General features: G+C 34.9%; 6 protein-coding genes and 12 non-coding genes across 18 annotated transcripts; all 18 read right to left on the reverse strand.

Annotated features, from left to right (window-relative positions):
- Positions 1-368: 368 nt before the first annotated feature.
- LOC134702645 (5S ribosomal RNA) lies at positions 369-487 on the reverse strand. The gene has a single exon (XR_010104461.1). It is a non-coding gene; the product is annotated as a 5S ribosomal RNA (ribosomal RNA).
- A 140-nt stretch (positions 488-627) lies between these two features.
- On the reverse strand, positions 628-746 carry LOC134699993 (5S ribosomal RNA). The gene has a single exon (XR_010103724.1). It is a non-coding gene; the product is annotated as a 5S ribosomal RNA (ribosomal RNA).
- Positions 747-1,073: 327 nt separating this feature from the next.
- Positions 1,074-1,670, reverse strand: LOC134706329 (histone H1-delta-like). Its single transcript, XM_063565186.1, has one exon. It carries the CDS (start codon positions 1,668-1,670, stop codon positions 1,074-1,076), a length of 597 nt encoding a protein of 198 aa, XP_063421256.1.
- Positions 1,671-2,707: 1,037 nt separating this feature from the next.
- Positions 2,708-2,826, reverse strand: LOC134702653 (5S ribosomal RNA). Its single transcript, XR_010104470.1, has one exon. It is a non-coding gene; the product is annotated as a 5S ribosomal RNA (ribosomal RNA).
- A 143-nt stretch (positions 2,827-2,969) lies between these two features.
- On the reverse strand, positions 2,970-3,088 carry LOC134700076 (5S ribosomal RNA). The gene has a single exon (XR_010103769.1). It is a non-coding gene; the product is annotated as a 5S ribosomal RNA (ribosomal RNA).
- A 327-nt stretch (positions 3,089-3,415) lies between these two features.
- LOC134706335 (histone H1-delta-like) lies at positions 3,416-4,012 on the reverse strand. Its single transcript, XM_063565198.1, has one exon. The coding sequence runs from the start codon at positions 4,010-4,012 to the stop codon at positions 3,416-3,418; it is 597 nt and encodes a 198-aa protein (XP_063421268.1).
- A 1,037-nt stretch (positions 4,013-5,049) lies between these two features.
- LOC134700160 (5S ribosomal RNA) lies at positions 5,050-5,168 on the reverse strand. Its single transcript, XR_010103792.1, has one exon. It is a non-coding gene; the product is annotated as a 5S ribosomal RNA (ribosomal RNA).
- A 143-nt stretch (positions 5,169-5,311) lies between these two features.
- On the reverse strand, positions 5,312-5,430 carry LOC134700235 (5S ribosomal RNA). The gene has a single exon (XR_010103815.1). It is a non-coding gene; the product is annotated as a 5S ribosomal RNA (ribosomal RNA).
- A 327-nt stretch (positions 5,431-5,757) lies between these two features.
- On the reverse strand, positions 5,758-6,354 carry LOC134706346 (histone H1-delta-like). Its single transcript, XM_063565209.1, has one exon. The coding sequence runs from the start codon at positions 6,352-6,354 to the stop codon at positions 5,758-5,760; it is 597 nt and encodes a 198-aa protein (XP_063421279.1).
- Positions 6,355-7,391: 1,037 nt separating this feature from the next.
- On the reverse strand, positions 7,392-7,510 carry LOC134700309 (5S ribosomal RNA). The gene has a single exon (XR_010103835.1). It is a non-coding gene; the product is annotated as a 5S ribosomal RNA (ribosomal RNA).
- Positions 7,511-7,653: 143 nt separating this feature from the next.
- Positions 7,654-7,772, reverse strand: LOC134700376 (5S ribosomal RNA). Its single transcript, XR_010103854.1, has one exon. It is a non-coding gene; the product is annotated as a 5S ribosomal RNA (ribosomal RNA).
- Positions 7,773-8,099: 327 nt separating this feature from the next.
- LOC134706353 (histone H1-delta-like) lies at positions 8,100-8,696 on the reverse strand. Its single transcript, XM_063565222.1, has one exon. The coding sequence runs from the start codon at positions 8,694-8,696 to the stop codon at positions 8,100-8,102; it is 597 nt and encodes a 198-aa protein (XP_063421292.1).
- Positions 8,697-9,733: 1,037 nt separating this feature from the next.
- LOC134700426 (5S ribosomal RNA) lies at positions 9,734-9,852 on the reverse strand. The gene has a single exon (XR_010103871.1). It is a non-coding gene; the product is annotated as a 5S ribosomal RNA (ribosomal RNA).
- Positions 9,853-9,995: 143 nt separating this feature from the next.
- Positions 9,996-10,114, reverse strand: LOC134700497 (5S ribosomal RNA). The gene has a single exon (XR_010103901.1). It is a non-coding gene; the product is annotated as a 5S ribosomal RNA (ribosomal RNA).
- Positions 10,115-10,441: 327 nt separating this feature from the next.
- LOC134706358 (histone H1-delta-like) lies at positions 10,442-11,038 on the reverse strand. Its single transcript, XM_063565237.1, has one exon. The coding sequence runs from the start codon at positions 11,036-11,038 to the stop codon at positions 10,442-10,444; it is 597 nt and encodes a 198-aa protein (XP_063421307.1).
- Positions 11,039-14,985: 3,947 nt separating this feature from the next.
- Positions 14,986-15,104, reverse strand: LOC134700568 (5S ribosomal RNA). Its single transcript, XR_010103929.1, has one exon. It is a non-coding gene; the product is annotated as a 5S ribosomal RNA (ribosomal RNA).
- Positions 15,105-15,247: 143 nt separating this feature from the next.
- Positions 15,248-15,366, reverse strand: LOC134700654 (5S ribosomal RNA). The gene has a single exon (XR_010103955.1). It is a non-coding gene; the product is annotated as a 5S ribosomal RNA (ribosomal RNA).
- Positions 15,367-15,693: 327 nt separating this feature from the next.
- LOC134706364 (histone H1-delta-like) lies at positions 15,694-16,290 on the reverse strand. The gene has a single exon (XM_063565251.1). The coding sequence runs from the start codon at positions 16,288-16,290 to the stop codon at positions 15,694-15,696; it is 597 nt and encodes a 198-aa protein (XP_063421321.1).
- Between the last annotated feature and the right edge of the window lie 624 nt (positions 16,291-16,914).

The following is a 16,914-nucleotide window of genomic DNA, read 5'->3' on the forward strand; positions in this document are numbered from 1 at the left end:
TTTCAGAAAAAATGTGAATCATATAAGCCCTGGTCAAAAAGAAAGAGGCGATTTCAAATGACGACAAATGGCGGATACCATATTATCACAGACGACCTTTCAAAGACCTAATTTAAAAATATATATATAGCCACATGCATGTGGAAGGAGTGGAATTCTTAAGTGTATATAACTTGACGTGCATGTATTTCACTTAAAAATATTTCAACATGCAGATGGGTATTGAAAACTAAATAAATTTATGAATGATTTATTTTCTGTTTTCTTCATTGATAGCTAAATACATTGAATATTACATCCAAATAAATTAGTAAAAAAAATATTGAACCATTATGTTTGGTAGGAATACAAAATTATACGTAAAAAAATGTCTACAACACCCGGTATTCCCAGGCGGTCACCCATCCAAGTACTAACCGGGCTCGACGTTGCTTAACTTCGGTGATCGGACGAGAACCGGTGTTTTCAACGTCATATGGTCGTAGACACAGAAGTGTTAAAATTTTTGATATATAAGGTTAGGTAGTAGCATTTTTGTCAAAAATTTATATATATTTTTTTTCAGAAGCAAAACTTTACACTAATTATATGTTTGTTAGAAATGCAAAATTATAAGAACACAAAAAATGTCTACAACACCCGGTATTCCCAGGCGGTCACCCATCCAAGTACTAACCGGGCTCGACGTTGCTTAACTTCGGTGATCGGACGAGAACCGGTGTTTTCAACGTGATATGGTCGTAGACACAGAAGTGTTAAATTTTTTGATATATAAAGTTAGGAAGTAGCAATTTTGAACAGATCAAGAATTTGTATAAAAAGATTTTTTTTCGGGTTTAAGATAGAAGCAAAACTAAATATTTACTGCACGATCCAGAGTGGAAGATAGTAAAACTTAGCAAGTTCACATGTAGTAGAAATAAATTGCAGAGAAGAAAGAGAGATTTAGAAAATGGGACAAGCTATATTTTATTTGTGACTAATACCATGCAACAATTTCAGATTCTTTTTGAAAAATTTTGGTAGCCCTTAAAAGGGTTGTTTAAGCTTTAAAAGCATCATGCTTCCTTCATTTACTTCTTCTTTGGTGTCTTTGCCTTCTTTGGTTTAGCTGCAGCCTTTGTCTTCTTGGGAGATTTTGTGGCTTTCTTTGCAGATTTGGCAGCAGGTTTTGCAGCAGGTTTCTTTGCAGCTGGCTTCTTTGCTTTTGGTTTAGCTGCTTTCTTTTCACCTGCTGGTTTCTTTGCTGCAGGTTTCTTTGCGGCAGTCTTTTTGGTAGGTGTCTTTGCCTTCTTTGGCTTGGCTGCTTTAGGTTTAACTACTTTCTTTGCTGGTTTCTTAGCTGGTTTAGCTACTTCCCCAATCTTAAAGCTTCCAGAAGCGCCGGTACCCTTCGACTGTTTCAAGCTATTGCTCTTCACTCCTGATTTCAGAGCTAACTTCAAGTGAGTGTTGACTGTTTTTGCATCGCTACCAACGCTGAAGTTTGCTAAGATATACTTGAGGATGGCTTGACGGCTGGAGCCTCCACGCTCTTTCAAAGCAGATATAGCCTTTCCGACCATCTCGCTGTATTTTGGATGAGTAGCTACTTTCTTTGGTTTAGCTGCAGCTTTCTTCTTTGGTGACTTAGCTGGGGTCTTTACTACTGGTGCTGGTGCGTCAGACATTTTGCGGCTTTGGTTGTTGAACGATGTGTGCGAATGAACGACAGATTACAATGATATGCAAAAATCACCGACAGTGTGTAATTATCAAACTAACGCGGACCTCGACGAGAGCACCCTTAAACTTTCATGACAATCTAATTCAAACAGATCGACAAGAAAATCTGTGTGCTTGTTCGACAAGTTTTAATCATTTGTTTCAAATAAATTGTACTTTTTGTTATATAAATGATACACGAAAATTTTCAGCAGGAATTTATCTTTCAGAATATGTCATAAGAATTAAACAAAATACCACGAGTGAAGAAATATTTACGATTAATGTACAACTTGTCAATTTCACTCGTGCGATTCTTCATCAGAAAACGTGTTGTATTATTTCACAAAAACTAGATTGTGCCGTAAAAATGATATAAATTTGTAGTAAAATCATTTCTTTATATGTTTTTGCTTTCAGATATACACAGAAATAAAGAGACTTCCCAGAAATTTAGATTTTGCCTTCGATATGAAAGCACACAAAGATGGCAAACTTCGAAACCGGGACTTCCTTGACCGAGATGAAAGACGTTTCAAATATTCGAAGTTTTTACTGGAACTTTACAAACTATAATTATTATTTATTGTTTATTATTTGTTTTTGCTATAATGAATTTTTGCTAATTAGAATCCTTTCAGAAAAAATGTGAATCATATAAGCCCTGATCAAAAAGAAAGAGGCGATTTCAAATGACGACAAATGGCGGATACCATATTATCACAGACGACCTTTCAAAGACCTAATTTAAAAATATATATATAGCCACATGCATGTGTAAGGAGTGGAATTCTTAAGTGTATATAACTTGACGTGCATGTATTTCACTTAAAAATATTTCAACATGCAGATGGGTATTGAAAACTAAATAAATTTATGAATGATTTATTTTCTGTTTTCTTCATTGATAGCTAAATACATTGAATATTACATCCAAATAAATTAGTAAAAAAAATATTGAACCATTATGTTTGGTAGGAATACAAAATTATACGTAAAAAAATGTCTACAACACCCGGTATTCCCAGGCGGTCACCCATCCAAGTACTAACCGGGCTCGACGTTGCTTAACTTCGGTGATCGGACGAGAACCGGTGTTTTCAACGTCATATGGTCGTAGACACAGAAGTGTTAAAATTTTTGATATATAAGGTTAGGTAGTAGCATTTTTGTCAAAAATTTATATATAATATTTTTTTTCAGAAGCAAAACTTTACACTAATTATATGTTTGTTAGAAATGCAAAATTATAAGAACACAAAAAATGTCTACAACACCCGGTATTCCCAGGCGGTCACCCATCCAAGTACTAACCGGGCTCGACGTTGCTTAACTTCGGTGATCGGACGAGAACCGGTGTTTTCAACGTGATATGGTCGTAGACACAGAAGTGTTAAATTTTTTGATATATAAAGTTAGGAAGTAGCAATTTTGAACAGATCAAGAATTTGTATAAAAAGATTTTTTTTCGGGTTTAAGATAGAAGCAAAACTAAATATTTACTGCACGATCCAGAGTGGAAGATAGTAAAACTTAGCAAGTTCACATGTAGTAGAAATAAATTGCAGAGAAGAAAGAGAGATTTAGAAAATGGGACAAGCTATATTTTATTTGTGACTAATACCATGCAACAATTTCAGATTCTTTTTGAAAAATTTTGGTAGCCCTTAAAAGGGCTGTTTAAGCTTTAAAAGCATCATGCTTCCTTCATTTACTTCTTCTTTGGTGTCTTTGCCTTCTTTGGTTTAGCTGCAGCCTTTGTCTTCTTGGGAGATTTTGTGGCTTTCTTTGCAGATTTGGCAGCAGGTTTTGCAGCAGGTTTCTTTGCAGCTGGCTTCTTTGCTTTTGGTTTAGCTGCTTTCTTTTCACCTGCTGGTTTCTTTGCTGCAGGTTTCTTTGCGGCAGTCTTTTTGGTAGGTGTCTTTGCCTTCTTTGGCTTGGCTGCTTTAGGTTTAACTACTTTCTTTGCTGGTTTCTTAGCTGGTTTAGCTACTTCCCCAATCTTAAAGCTTCCAGAAGCGCCGGTACCCTTCGACTGTTTCAAGCTATTGCTCTTCACTCCTGATTTCAGAGCTAACTTCAAGTGAGTGTTGACTGTTTTTGCATCGCTACCAACGCTGAAGTTTGCTAAGATATACTTGAGGATGGCTTGACGGCTGGAGCCTCCACGCTCTTTCAAAGCAGATATAGCCTTTCCGACCATCTCGCTGTATTTTGGATGAGTAGCTACTTTCTTTGGTTTAGCTGCAGCTTTCTTCTTTGGTGACTTAGCTGGGGTCTTTACTACTGGTGCTGGTGCGTCAGACATTTTGCGGCTTTGGTTGTTGAACGATGTGTGCGAATGAACGACAGATTACAATGATATGCAAAAATCACCGACAGTGTGTAATTATCAAACTAACGCGGACCTCGACGAGAGCACCCTTAAACTTTCATGACAATCTAATTCAAACAGATCGACAAGAAAATCTGTGTGCTTGTTCGACAAGTTTTAATCATTTGTTTCAAATAAATTGTACTTTTTGTTATATAAATGATACACGAAAATTTTCAGCAGGAATTTATCTTTCAGAATATGTCATAAGAATTAAACAAAATACCACGAGTGAAGAAATATTTACGATTAATGTACAACTTGTCAATTTCACTCGTGCGATTCTTCATCAGAAAACGTGTTGTATTATTTCACAAAAACTAGATTGTGCCGTAAAAATGATATAAATTTGTAGTAAAATCATTTCTTTATATGTTTTTGCTTTCAGATATACACAGAAATAAAGAGACTTCCCAGAAATTTAGATTTTGCCTTCGATATGAAAGCACACAAAGATGGCAAACTTCGAAACCGGGACTTCCTTGACCGAGATGAAAGACGTTTCAAATATTCGAAGTTTTTACTGGAACTTTACAAACTATAATTATTATTTATTGTTTATTATTTGTTTTTGCTATAATGAATTTTTGCTAATTAGAATCCTTTCAGAAAAAATGTGAATCATATAAGCCCTGGTCAAAAAGAAAGAGGCGATTTCAAATGACGACAAATGGCGGATACCATATTATCACAGACGACCTTTCAAAGACCTAATTTAAAAATATATATATAGCCACATGCATGTGTAAGGAGTGGAATTCTTAAGTGTATATAACTTGACGTGCATGTATTTCACTTAAAAATATTTCAACATGCAGATGGGTATTGAAAACTAAATAAATTTATGAATGATTTATTTTCTGTTTTCTTCATTGATAGCTAAATACATTGAATATTACATCCAAATAAATTAGTAAAAAAAATATTGAACCATTATGTTTGGTAGGAATACAAAATTATACGTAAAAAAATGTCTACAACACCCGGTATTCCCAGGCGGTCACCCATCCAAGTACTAACCGGGCTCGACGTTGCTTAACTTCGGTGATCGGACGAGAACCGGTGTTTTCAACGTGATATGGTCGTAGACACAGAAGTGTTAAAATTTTTGATATATAAGGTTAGGTAGTAGCATTTTTGTCAAAAATTTATATATAATATTTTTTTTCAGAAGCAAAACTTTACACTAATTATATGTTTGTTAGAAATGCAAAATTATAAGAACACAAAAAATGTCTACAACACCCGGTATTCCCAGGCGGTCACCCATCCAAGTACTAACCGGGCTCGACGTTGCTTAACTTCGGTGATCGGACGAGAACCGGTGTTTTCAACGTGATATGGTCGTAGACACAGAAGTGTTAAATTTTTTGATATATAAAGTTAGGAAGTAGCAATTTTGAACAGATCAAGAATTTGTATAAAAAGATTTTTTTTCGGGTTTAAGATAGAAGCAAAACTAAATATTTACTGCACGATCCAGAGTGGAAGATAGTAAAACTTAGCAAGTTCACATGTAGTAGAAATAAATTGCAGAGAAGAAAGAGAGATTTAGAAAATGGGACAAGCTATATTTTATTTGTGACTAATACCATGCAACAATTTCAGATTCTTTTTGAAAAATTTTGGTAGCCCTTAAAAGGGCTGTTTAAGCTTTAAAAGCATCATGCTTCCTTCATTTACTTCTTCTTTGGTGTCTTTGCCTTCTTTGGTTTAGCTGCAGCCTTTGTCTTCTTGGGAGATTTTGTGGCTTTCTTTGCAGATTTGGCAGCAGGTTTTGCAGCAGGTTTCTTTGCAGCTGGCTTCTTTGCTTTTGGTTTAGCTGCTTTCTTTTCACCTGCTGGTTTCTTTGCTGCAGGTTTCTTTGCGGCAGTCTTTTTGGTAGGTGTCTTTGCCTTCTTTGGCTTGGCTGCTTTAGGTTTAACTACTTTCTTTGCTGGTTTCTTAGCTGGTTTAGCTACTTCCCCAATCTTAAAGCTTCCAGAAGCGCCGGTACCCTTCGACTGTTTCAAGCTATTGCTCTTCACTCCTGATTTCAGAGCTAACTTCAAGTGAGTGTTGACTGTTTTTGCATCGCTACCAACGCTGAAGTTTGCTAAGATATACTTGAGGATGGCTTGACGGCTGGAGCCTCCACGCTCTTTCAAAGCAGATATAGCCTTTCCGACCATCTCGCTGTATTTTGGATGAGTAGCTACTTTCTTTGGTTTAGCTGCAGCTTTCTTCTTTGGTGACTTAGCTGGGGTCTTTACTACTGGTGCTGGTGCGTCAGACATTTTGCGGCTTTGGTTGTTGAACGATGTGTGCGAATGAACGACAGATTACAATGATATGCAAAAATCACCGACAGTGTGTAATTATCAAACTAACGCGGACCTCGACGAGAGCACCCTTAAACTTTCATGACAATCTAATTCAAACAGATCGACAAGAAAATCTGTGTGCTTGTTCGACAAGTTTTAATCATTTGTTTCAAATAAATTGTACTTTTTGTTATATAAATGATACACGAAAATTTTCAGCAGGAATTTATCTTTCAGAATATGTCATAAGAATTAAACAAAATACCACGAGTGAAGAAATATTTACGATTAATGTACAACTTGTCAATTTCACTCGTGCGATTCTTCATCAGAAAACGTGTTGTATTATTTCACAAAAACTAGATTGTGCCGTAAAAATGATATAAATTTGTAGTAAAATCATTTCTTTATATGTTTTTGCTTTCAGATATACACAGAAATAAAGAGACTTCCCAGAAATTTAGATTTTGCCTTCGATATGAAAGCACACAAAGATGGCAAACTTCGAAACCGGGACTTCCTTGACCGAGATGAAAGACGTTTCAAATATTCGAAGTTTTTACTGGAACTTTACAAACTATAATTATTATTTATTGTTTATTATTTGTTTTTGCTATAATGAATTTTTGCTAATTAGAATCCTTTCAGAAAAAATGTGAATCATATAAGCCCTGGTCAAAAAGAAAGAGGCGATTTCAAATGACGACAAATGGCGGATACCATATTATCACAGACGACCTTTCAAAGACCTAATTTAAAAATATATATATAGCCACATGCATGTGTAAGGAGTGGAATTCTTAAGTGTATATAACTTGACGTGCATGTATTTCACTTAAAAATATTTCAACATGCAGATGGGTATTGAAAACTAAATAAATTTATGAATGATTTATTTTCTGTTTTCTTCATTGATAGCTAAATACATTGAATATTACATCCAAATAAATTAGTAAAAAAAATATTGAACCATTATGTTTGGTAGGAATACAAAATTATACGTAAAAAAATGTCTACAACACCCGGTATTCCCAGGCGGTCACCCATCCAAGTACTAACCGGGCTCGACGTTGCTTAACTTCGGTGATCGGACGAGAACCGGTGTTTTCAACGTGATATGGTCGTAGACACAGAAGTGTTAAAATTTTTGATATATAAGGTTAGGTAGTAGCATTTTTGTCAAAAATTTATATATAATATTTTTTTTCAGAAGCAAAACTTTACACTAATTATATGTTTGTTAGAAATGCAAAATTATAAGAACACAAAAAATGTCTACAACACCCGGTATTCCCAGGCGGTCACCCATCCAAGTACTAACCGGGCTCGACGTTGCTTAACTTCGGTGATCGGACGAGAACCGGTGTTTTCAACGTGATATGGTCGTAGACACAGAAGTGTTAAATTTTTTGATATATAAAGTTAGGAAGTAGCAATTTTGAACAGATCAAGAATTTGTATAAAAAGATTTTTTTTCGGGTTTAAGATAGAAGCAAAACTAAATATTTACTGCACGATCCAGAGTGGAAGATAGTAAAACTTAGCAAGTTCACATGTAGTAGAAATAAATTGCAGAGAAGAAAGAGAGATTTAGAAAATGGGACAAGCTATATTTTATTTGTGACTAATACCATGCAACAATTTCAGATTCTTTTTGAAAAATTTTGGTAGCCCTTAAAAGGGCTGTTTAAGCTTTAAAAGCATCATGCTTCCTTCATTTACTTCTTCTTTGGTGTCTTTGCCTTCTTTGGTTTAGCTGCAGCCTTTGTCTTCTTGGGAGATTTTGTGGCTTTCTTTGCAGATTTGGCAGCAGGTTTTGCAGCAGGTTTCTTTGCAGCTGGCTTCTTTGCTTTTGGTTTAGCTGCTTTCTTTTCACCTGCTGGTTTCTTTGCTGCAGGTTTCTTTGCGGCAGTCTTTTTGGTAGGTGTCTTTGCCTTCTTTGGCTTGGCTGCTTTAGGTTTAACTACTTTCTTTGCTGGTTTCTTAGCTGGTTTAGCTACTTCCCCAATCTTAAAGCTTCCAGAAGCGCCGGTACCCTTCGACTGTTTCAAGCTATTGCTCTTCACTCCTGATTTCAGAGCTAACTTCAAGTGAGTGTTGACTGTTTTTGCATCGCTACCAACGCTGAAGTTTGCTAAGATATACTTGAGGATGGCTTGACGGCTGGAGCCTCCACGCTCTTTCAAAGCAGATATAGCCTTTCCGACCATCTCGCTGTATTTTGGATGAGTAGCTACTTTCTTTGGTTTAGCTGCAGCTTTCTTCTTTGGTGACTTAGCTGGGGTCTTTACTACTGGTGCTGGTGCGTCAGACATTTTGCGGCTTTGGTTGTTGAACGATGTGTGCGAATGAACGACAGATTACAATGATATGCAAAAATCACCGACAGTGTGTAATTATCAAACTAACGCGGACCTCGACGAGAGCACCCTTAAACTTTCATGACAATCTAATTCAAACAGATCGACAAGAAAATCTGTGTGCTTGTTCGACAAGTTTTAATCATTTGTTTCAAATAAATTGTACTTTTTGTTATATAAATGATACACGAAAATTTTCAGCAGGAATTTATCTTTCAGAATATGTCATAAGAATTAAACAAAATACCACGAGTGAAGAAATATTTACGATTAATGTACAACTTGTCAATTTCACTCGTGCGATTCTTCATCAGAAAACGTGTTGTATTATTTCACAAAAACTAGATTGTGCCGTAAAAATGATATAAATTTGTAGTAAAATCATTTCTTTATATGTTTTTGCTTTCAGATATACACAGAAATAAAGAGACTTCCCAGAAATTTAGATTTTGCCTTCGATATGAAAGCACACAAAGATGGCAAACTTCGAAACCGGGACTTCCTTGACCGAGATGAAAGACGTTTCAAATATTCGAAGTTTTTACTGGAACTTTACAAACTATAATTATTATTTATTGTTTATTATTTGTTTTTGCTATAATGAATTTTTGCTAATTAGAATCCTTTCAGAAAAAATGTGAATCATATAAGCCCTGGTCAAAAAGAAAGAGGCGATTTCAAATGACGACAAATGGCGGATACCATATTATCACAGACGACCTTTCAAAGACCTAATTTAAAAATATATATATAGCCACATGCATGTGTAAGGAGTGGAATTCTTAAGTGTATATAACTTGACGTGCATGTATTTCACTTAAAAATATTTCAACATGCAGATGGGTATTGAAAACTAAATAAATTTATGAATGATTTATTTTCTGTTTTCTTCATTGATAGCTAAATACATTGAATATTACATCCAAATAAATTAGTAAAAAAAATATTGAACCATTATGTTTGGTAGGAATACAAAATTATACGTAAAAAAATGTCTACAACACCCGGTATTCCCAGGCGGTCACCCATCCAAGTACTAACCGGGCTCGACGTTGCTTAACTTCGGTGATCGGACGAGAACCGGTGTTTTCAACGTGATATGGTCGTAGACACAGAAGTGTTAAAATTTTTGATATATAAGGTTAGGTAGTAGCATTTTTGTCAAAAATTTATATATAATATTTTTTTTCAGAAGCAAAACTTTACACTAATTATATGTTTGTTAGAAATGCAAAATTATAAGAACACAAAAAATGTCTACAACACCCGGTATTCCCAGGCGGTCACCCATCCAAGTACTAACCGGGCTCGACGTTGCTTAACTTCGGTGATCGGACGAGAACCGGTGTTTTCAACGTGATATGGTCGTAGACACAGAAGTGTTAAATTTTTTGATATATAAAGTTAGGAAGTAGCAATTTTGAACAGATCAAGAATTTGTATAAAAAGATTTTTTTTCGGGTTTAAGATAGAAGCAAAACTAAATATTTACTGCACGATCCAGAGTGGAAGATAGTAAAACTTAGCAAGTTCACATGTAGTAGAAATAAATTGCAGAGAAGAAAGAGAGATTTAGAAAATGGGACAAGCTATATTTTATTTGTGACTAATACCATGCAACAATTTCAGATTCTTTTTGAAAAATTTTGGTAGCCCTTAAAAGGGCTGTTTAAGCTTTAAAAGCATCATGCTTCCTTCATTTACTTCTTCTTTGGTGTCTTTGCCTTCTTTGGTTTAGCTGCAGCCTTTGTCTTCTTGGGAGATTTTGTGGCTTTCTTTGCAGATTTGGCAGCAGGTTTTGCAGCAGGTTTCTTTGCAGCTGGCTTCTTTGCTTTTGGTTTAGCTGCTTTCTTTTCACCTGCTGGTTTCTTTGCTGCAGGTTTCTTTGCGGCAGTCTTTTTGGTAGGTGTCTTTGCCTTCTTTGGCTTGGCTGCTTTAGGTTTAACTACTTTCTTTGCTGGTTTCTTAGCTGGTTTAGCTACTTCCCCAATCTTAAAGCTTCCAGAAGCGCCGGTACCCTTCGACTGTTTCAAGCTATTGCTCTTCACTCCTGATTTCAGAGCTAACTTCAAGTGAGTGTTGACTGTTTTTGCATCGCTACCAACGCTGAAGTTTGCTAAGATATACTTGAGGATGGCTTGACGGCTGGAGCCTCCACGCTCTTTCAAAGCAGATATAGCCTTTCCGACCATCTCGCTGTATTTTGGATGAGTAGCTACTTTCTTTGGTTTAGCTGCAGCTTTCTTCTTTGGTGACTTAGCTGGGGTCTTTACTACTGGTGCTGGTGCGTCAGACATTTTGCGGCTTTGGTTGTTGAACGATGTGTGCGAATGAACGACAGATTACAATGATATGCAAAAATCACCGACAGTGTGTAATTATCAAACTAACGCGGACCTCGACGAGAGCACCCTTAAACTTTCATGACAATCTAATTCAAACAGATCGACAAGAAAATCTGTGTGCTTGTTCGACAAGTTTTAATCATTTGTTTCAAATAAATTGTACTTTTTGTTATATAAATGATACACGAAAATTTTCAGCAGGAATTTATCTTTCAGAATATGTCATAAGAATTAAACAAAATACCACGAGTGAAGAAATATTTACGATTAATGTACAACTTGTCAATTTCACTCGTGCGATTCTTCATCAGAAAACGTGTTGTATTATTTCACAAAAACTAGATTGTGCCGTAAAAATGATATAAATTTGTAGTAAAATCATTTCTTTATATGTTTTTGCTTTCAGATATACACAGAAATAAAGAGACTTCCCAGAAATTTAGATTTTGCCTTCGATATGAAAGCACACAAAGATGGCAAACTTCGAAACCGGGACTTCCTTGACCGAGATGAAAGACGTTTCAAATATTCGAAGTTTTTACTGGAACTTTACAAACTATAATTATTATTTATTGTTTATTATTTGTTTTTGCTATAATGAATTTTTGCTAATTAGAATCCTTTCAGAAAAAATGTGAATCATATAAGCCCTGGTCAAAAAGAAAGAGGCGATTTCAAATGACGACAAATGGCGGATACCATATTATCACAGACGACCTTTCAAAGACCTAATTTAAAAATATATATATAGCCACATGCATGTGTAAGGAGTGGAATTCTTAAGTGTATATAACTTGACGTGCATGTATTTCACTTAAAAATATTTCAACATGCAGATGGGTATTGAAAACTAAATAAATTTATGAATGATTTATTTTCTGTTTTCTTCATTGATAGCTAAATACATTGAATATTACCACAGTGTAGATACTATTCTGTACGCTATCCGGAAGTCGCGATTTTCGAAGCGAGGATTTCAAACTGGCTAACAGAACGGTTTTGTTTTGGGTGCTTTTTCTCATCATTTGTTTACTCCTATATCTATAAAGTGCTTTGCACATCTTAAATGTATGTACAACATCATAAATATCAGTAACTGTAACAAAAACATGCAGTAGAATATAAAATATACGCGTGCATCACACCAACTTCATAGAAAAAAGTGAAATCGATTTACAATTTTGCTCTCGTAGTACAAAGCAAATAATCTTTTATTGCAAATATTTGCATCAGTTTACAGTAAAATATATACTGTTTCAATATTCCTACCGTATTTAAGTAGAATGTTCGTATTTCAAATAAAAAATATGTTTTCATTGAGGATCCCAAAATAAATTACTGTACGATCAGTCTAAAACTGACTGTATTCTAGTAGCGATTTCAGATTTTTTGTCTGTATGACCAGTCGTGATTTTGAAGAAAAAAACAACAACAAATGGAAGTTTTTAACGACCTTGACTGAAAAACAACGGCAATTTGAAGGTATATACGTGTCTATGTGATATAATTTATGATTATGTCCATGGAACTATAACGTGTAATCTCTTACAAATATATTTCTGATGATTTTTGTAGACGGCAAAATAATTATATTTTTGTTTCGTCAGTCTTACTTAAAATCAAATGCCTATAAAGCAATACATGATTCGCTTGTGGACTTTGTATTAGTGTGTCGTTGCAGTTATCTGTTTAACTATTACATTTTTAAGACTATTTACACCGTCTACCGTTGACCAATTGGTGATTACATACATCAAGCATGTCTCTTTTAAAATGACAAAAAATAGATAGAGAAAGCTTTGTTTAAAACCTTTAGGTATTGAGGAAAGAATTAAAGAAATAATACCCCGCCACTTCTATAGTCCATGTTTTGGAAAAAAATAAACCACCAGAAAAACTAAATTATAGGTACACAGGGGCATCATTTAATAACGAATATGAGAAAGTTTATACTTTTATTAATACTAGTACTAGTATATGGTAAGTTTTTGAAAGTTGCGTATAGTAAGCGGGTACCACCCAATAAGGTAGTGGAAAAGTCCATATCATGGAAATAAAAAACTTATGATTTTTCGAAAAACCAAAATAAGAGGTACACAATTGAATTAAATGATAAGGAATCTGAAAAATATTCATTAATTTATGACAAGTGTCTTAAGGAAGTTGTGGATATAAAATAGGTACGCCCAATATGAGGTTATGACAAAGTCCGTATTTTAGATAGAGAAACATCAAAAATATTTTTACAAAAAATTCGAAATAAAAGGTCCATAGTACATTAATAGATTAAAAATGGAGCGATTTTAGAAAAGTTTAACAATTCGTTTTGGAGGTCACAGTTGGAAATACCTGATGGGTGCCCCCATATAATGCAATGTTCAAGTCCGTATCTTATATAAAGAAACCCCTTAAAATATTTTTAACAAAATAAGAAATATATCCCTTTTTTTTATATAAATAAGGCCGTTAATTTTCTCGTTTGAATTGTTTTACATTGTCATTTCGGGGCTTTTTATAGCCGACTTTGTGGTATTGGCTTTGCTTATTGTTGAAGGCCATACGGTGGCCTATATTTGTTAATAGCTGTGTCATTATGATCTCTTGTGGACGGTTGACTCATTGGCAATCATACCGCATCTTCTTTTTTATATTATAATTTATGATACGGAATCCAAGTAAAAAATAATTAATAGTTATACCAGTGACGGATTCAAGAAAATTGGGATCCGGCGGTTTGAAACTCTTTTTTAACTTTCAATGCATTTGTATGGGAACATATATTTGGAATCCTCTTTTCTCCTGGATTGGACCCCCTCTCCATTTAAAAATGTCTGGAAACCCCAATGTATATTAAATGGTTTATGAGGAGATGCGCTTGCAAAACCGGCGAAACATGTTGTTCCAGTCCAACGGACGAACGGAAAGACGGACATCATTATCACTATAAACCATCGCTTTACAAAGTGGTGTACAATTGAGTGTGAAAGAGACAGATCTACATCCAAAAACAAAGTGAAGGAACTGTGATCAATTATAGGCTACAGTACGGCCTCGAATGTTTGTAAATTCATGCATTTTTATATAGTAACAATTAAATCTGTGTGTTTATTCAATTTTAAGTATAACGGATGACATTCCTGAAACTTCTATAAACAAACAAATTTTAACCTTCTTCTTATTTCAGCCACATTCAAACATCCTTATACTTAATGTAGTAAGTCGAGTACACCCTATCAAGCTAAAACATGTTTGAAAAGTTTACAGGATGTGCATTTATTAAAATATATTTGTGTTATTTAGAAAAATGACATCTTCTAATGTATCGTAAATAACTTTGAAATCACTACTAGAATACAGTGAAATAAAGACTGATCATACAGTTTCAAAATATACAAGCTCGACTGATCGTACAGTGAGAAATTCAAACAAGTGTAATTTTCTTATTTCTGGCTTCAACGATCTGGCTGAAACTTTTACCACCACTTAAAATATACTCTATTTAGTAAATTAAGTCTGGATTTTACGTTAATTTGTACAGTAAGAGTGCAAAAAGATTGTATTTAGGTTCACCAACTGATTTTCCTTAGTGATGCACTTGGAAATCTCTTAATTAAGGCAAAGATACGAATAATGAATGTGCTAAATTTAATTATAAACCATTTGTGAATATCGATGTCAGCTGAATTAATCATTAAGCAATGTACAGATGCACATCTTACCGTTTAATATAGTATATCCGACAAATTTGAAATGTGATCCAAAACGTTCTCGCTTCGAAAATCGCGACTTCCGGAAAGCGTACAGAATAGTATCTACACTGTGATTACATCCAAATAAATTAGTAAAAAAAATATTGAACCATTATGTTTGGTAGGAATACAAAATTATACGTAAAAAAATGTCTACAACACCCGGTATTCCCAGGCGGTCACCCATCCAAGTACTAACCGGGCTCGACGTTGCTTAACTTCGGTGATCGGACGAGAACCGGTGTTTTCAACGTGATATGGTCGTAGACACAGAAGTGTTAAAATTTTTGATATATAAGGTTAGGTAGTAGCATTTTTGTCAAAAATTTATATATAATATTTTTTTTCAGAAGCAAAACTTTACACTAATTATATGTTTGTTAGAAATGCAAAATTATAAGAACACAAAAAATGTCTACAACACCCGGTATTCCCAGGCGGTCACCCATCCAAGTACTAACCGGGCTCGACGTTGCTTAACTTCGGTGATCGGACGAGAACCGGTGTTTTCAACGTGATATGGTCGTAGACACAGAAGTGTTAAATTTTTTGATATATAAAGTTAGGAAGTAGCAATTTTGAACAGATCAAGAATTTGTATAAAAAGATTTTTTTTCGGGTTTAAGATAGAAGCAAAACTAAATATTTACTGCACGATCCAGAGTGGAAGATAGTAAAACTTAGCAAGTTCACATGTAGTAGAAATAAATTGCAGAGAAGAAAGAGAGATTTAGAAAATGGGACAAGCTATATTTTATTTGTGACTAATACCATGCAACAATTTCAGATTCTTTTTGAAAAATTTTGGTAGCCCTTAAAAGGGCTGTTTAAGCTTTAAAAGCATCATGCTTCCTTCATTTACTTCTTCTTTGGTGTCTTTGCCTTCTTTGGTTTAGCTGCAGCCTTTGTCTTCTTGGGAGATTTTGTGGCTTTCTTTGCAGATTTGGCAGCAGGTTTTGCAGCAGGTTTCTTTGCAGCTGGCTTCTTTGCTTTTGGTTTAGCTGCTTTCTTTTCACCTGCTGGTTTCTTTGCTGCAGGTTTCTTTGCGGCAGTCTTTTTGGTAGGTGTCTTTGCCTTCTTTGGCTTGGCTGCTTTAGGTTTAACTACTTTCTTTGCTGGTTTCTTAGCTGGTTTAGCTACTTCCCCAATCTTAAAGCTTCCAGAAGCGCCGGTACCCTTCGACTGTTTCAAGCTATTGCTCTTCACTCCTGATTTCAGAGCTAACTTCAAGTGAGTGTTGACTGTTTTTGCATCGCTACCAACGCTGAAGTTTGCTAAGATATACTTGAGGATGGCTTGACGGCTGGAGCCTCCACGCTCTTTCAAAGCAGATATAGCCTTTCCGACCATCTCGCTGTATTTTGGATGAGTAGCTACTTTCTTTGGTTTAGCTGCAGCTTTCTTCTTTGGTGACTTAGCTGGGGTCTTTACTACTGGTGCTGGTGCGTCAGACATTTTGCGGCTTTGGTTGTTGAACGATGTGTGCGAATGAACGACAGATTACAATGATATGCAAAAATCACCGACAGTGTGTAATTATCAAACTAACGCGGACCTCGACGAGAGCACCCTTAAACTTTCATGACAATCTAATTCAAACAGATCGACAAGAAAATCTGTGTGCTTGTTCGACAAGTTTTAATCATTTGTTTCAAATAAATTGTACTTTTTGTTATATAAATGATACACGAAAATTTTCAGCAGGAATTTATCTTTCAGAATATGTCATAAGAATTAAACAAAATACCACGAGTGAAGAAATATTTACGATTAATGTACAACTTGTCAATTTCACTCGTGCGATTCTTCATCAGAAAACGTGTTGTATTATTTCACAAAAACTAGATTGTGCCGTAAAAATGATATAAATTTGTAGTAAAATCATTTCTTTATATGTTTTTGCTTTCAGATATACACAGAAATAAAGAGACTTCCCAGAAATTTAGATTTTGCCTTCGATATGAAAGCACACAAAGATGGCAAACTTCGAAACCGGGACTTCCTTGACCGAGATGAAAGACGTTTCAAATATTCGAAGTTTTTACTGGAACTTTACAAACTATAATTATTATTTATTGT

This window comes from Mytilus trossulus, chromosome 1 (genome assembly GCF_036588685.1).
Source record: "Mytilus trossulus isolate FHL-02 chromosome 1, PNRI_Mtr1.1.1.hap1, whole genome shotgun sequence".
Taxonomy (NCBI): Eukaryota; Metazoa; Mollusca; class Bivalvia; order Mytilida; family Mytilidae; genus Mytilus; species Mytilus trossulus.

Coding starts and splice junctions, on each gene's coding strand:
- LOC134706329 (XM_063565186.1), bottom strand. CDS start 1,670: ATGTCTGACGCACCAGCACCAGTAGTAAAGACCCCAGCTAAGTCACCA.
- LOC134706335 (XM_063565198.1), bottom strand. CDS start 4,012: ATGTCTGACGCACCAGCACCAGTAGTAAAGACCCCAGCTAAGTCACCA.
- LOC134706346 (XM_063565209.1), bottom strand. CDS start 6,354: ATGTCTGACGCACCAGCACCAGTAGTAAAGACCCCAGCTAAGTCACCA.
- LOC134706353 (XM_063565222.1), bottom strand. CDS start 8,696: ATGTCTGACGCACCAGCACCAGTAGTAAAGACCCCAGCTAAGTCACCA.
- LOC134706358 (XM_063565237.1), bottom strand. CDS start 11,038: ATGTCTGACGCACCAGCACCAGTAGTAAAGACCCCAGCTAAGTCACCA.
- LOC134706364 (XM_063565251.1), bottom strand. CDS start 16,290: ATGTCTGACGCACCAGCACCAGTAGTAAAGACCCCAGCTAAGTCACCA.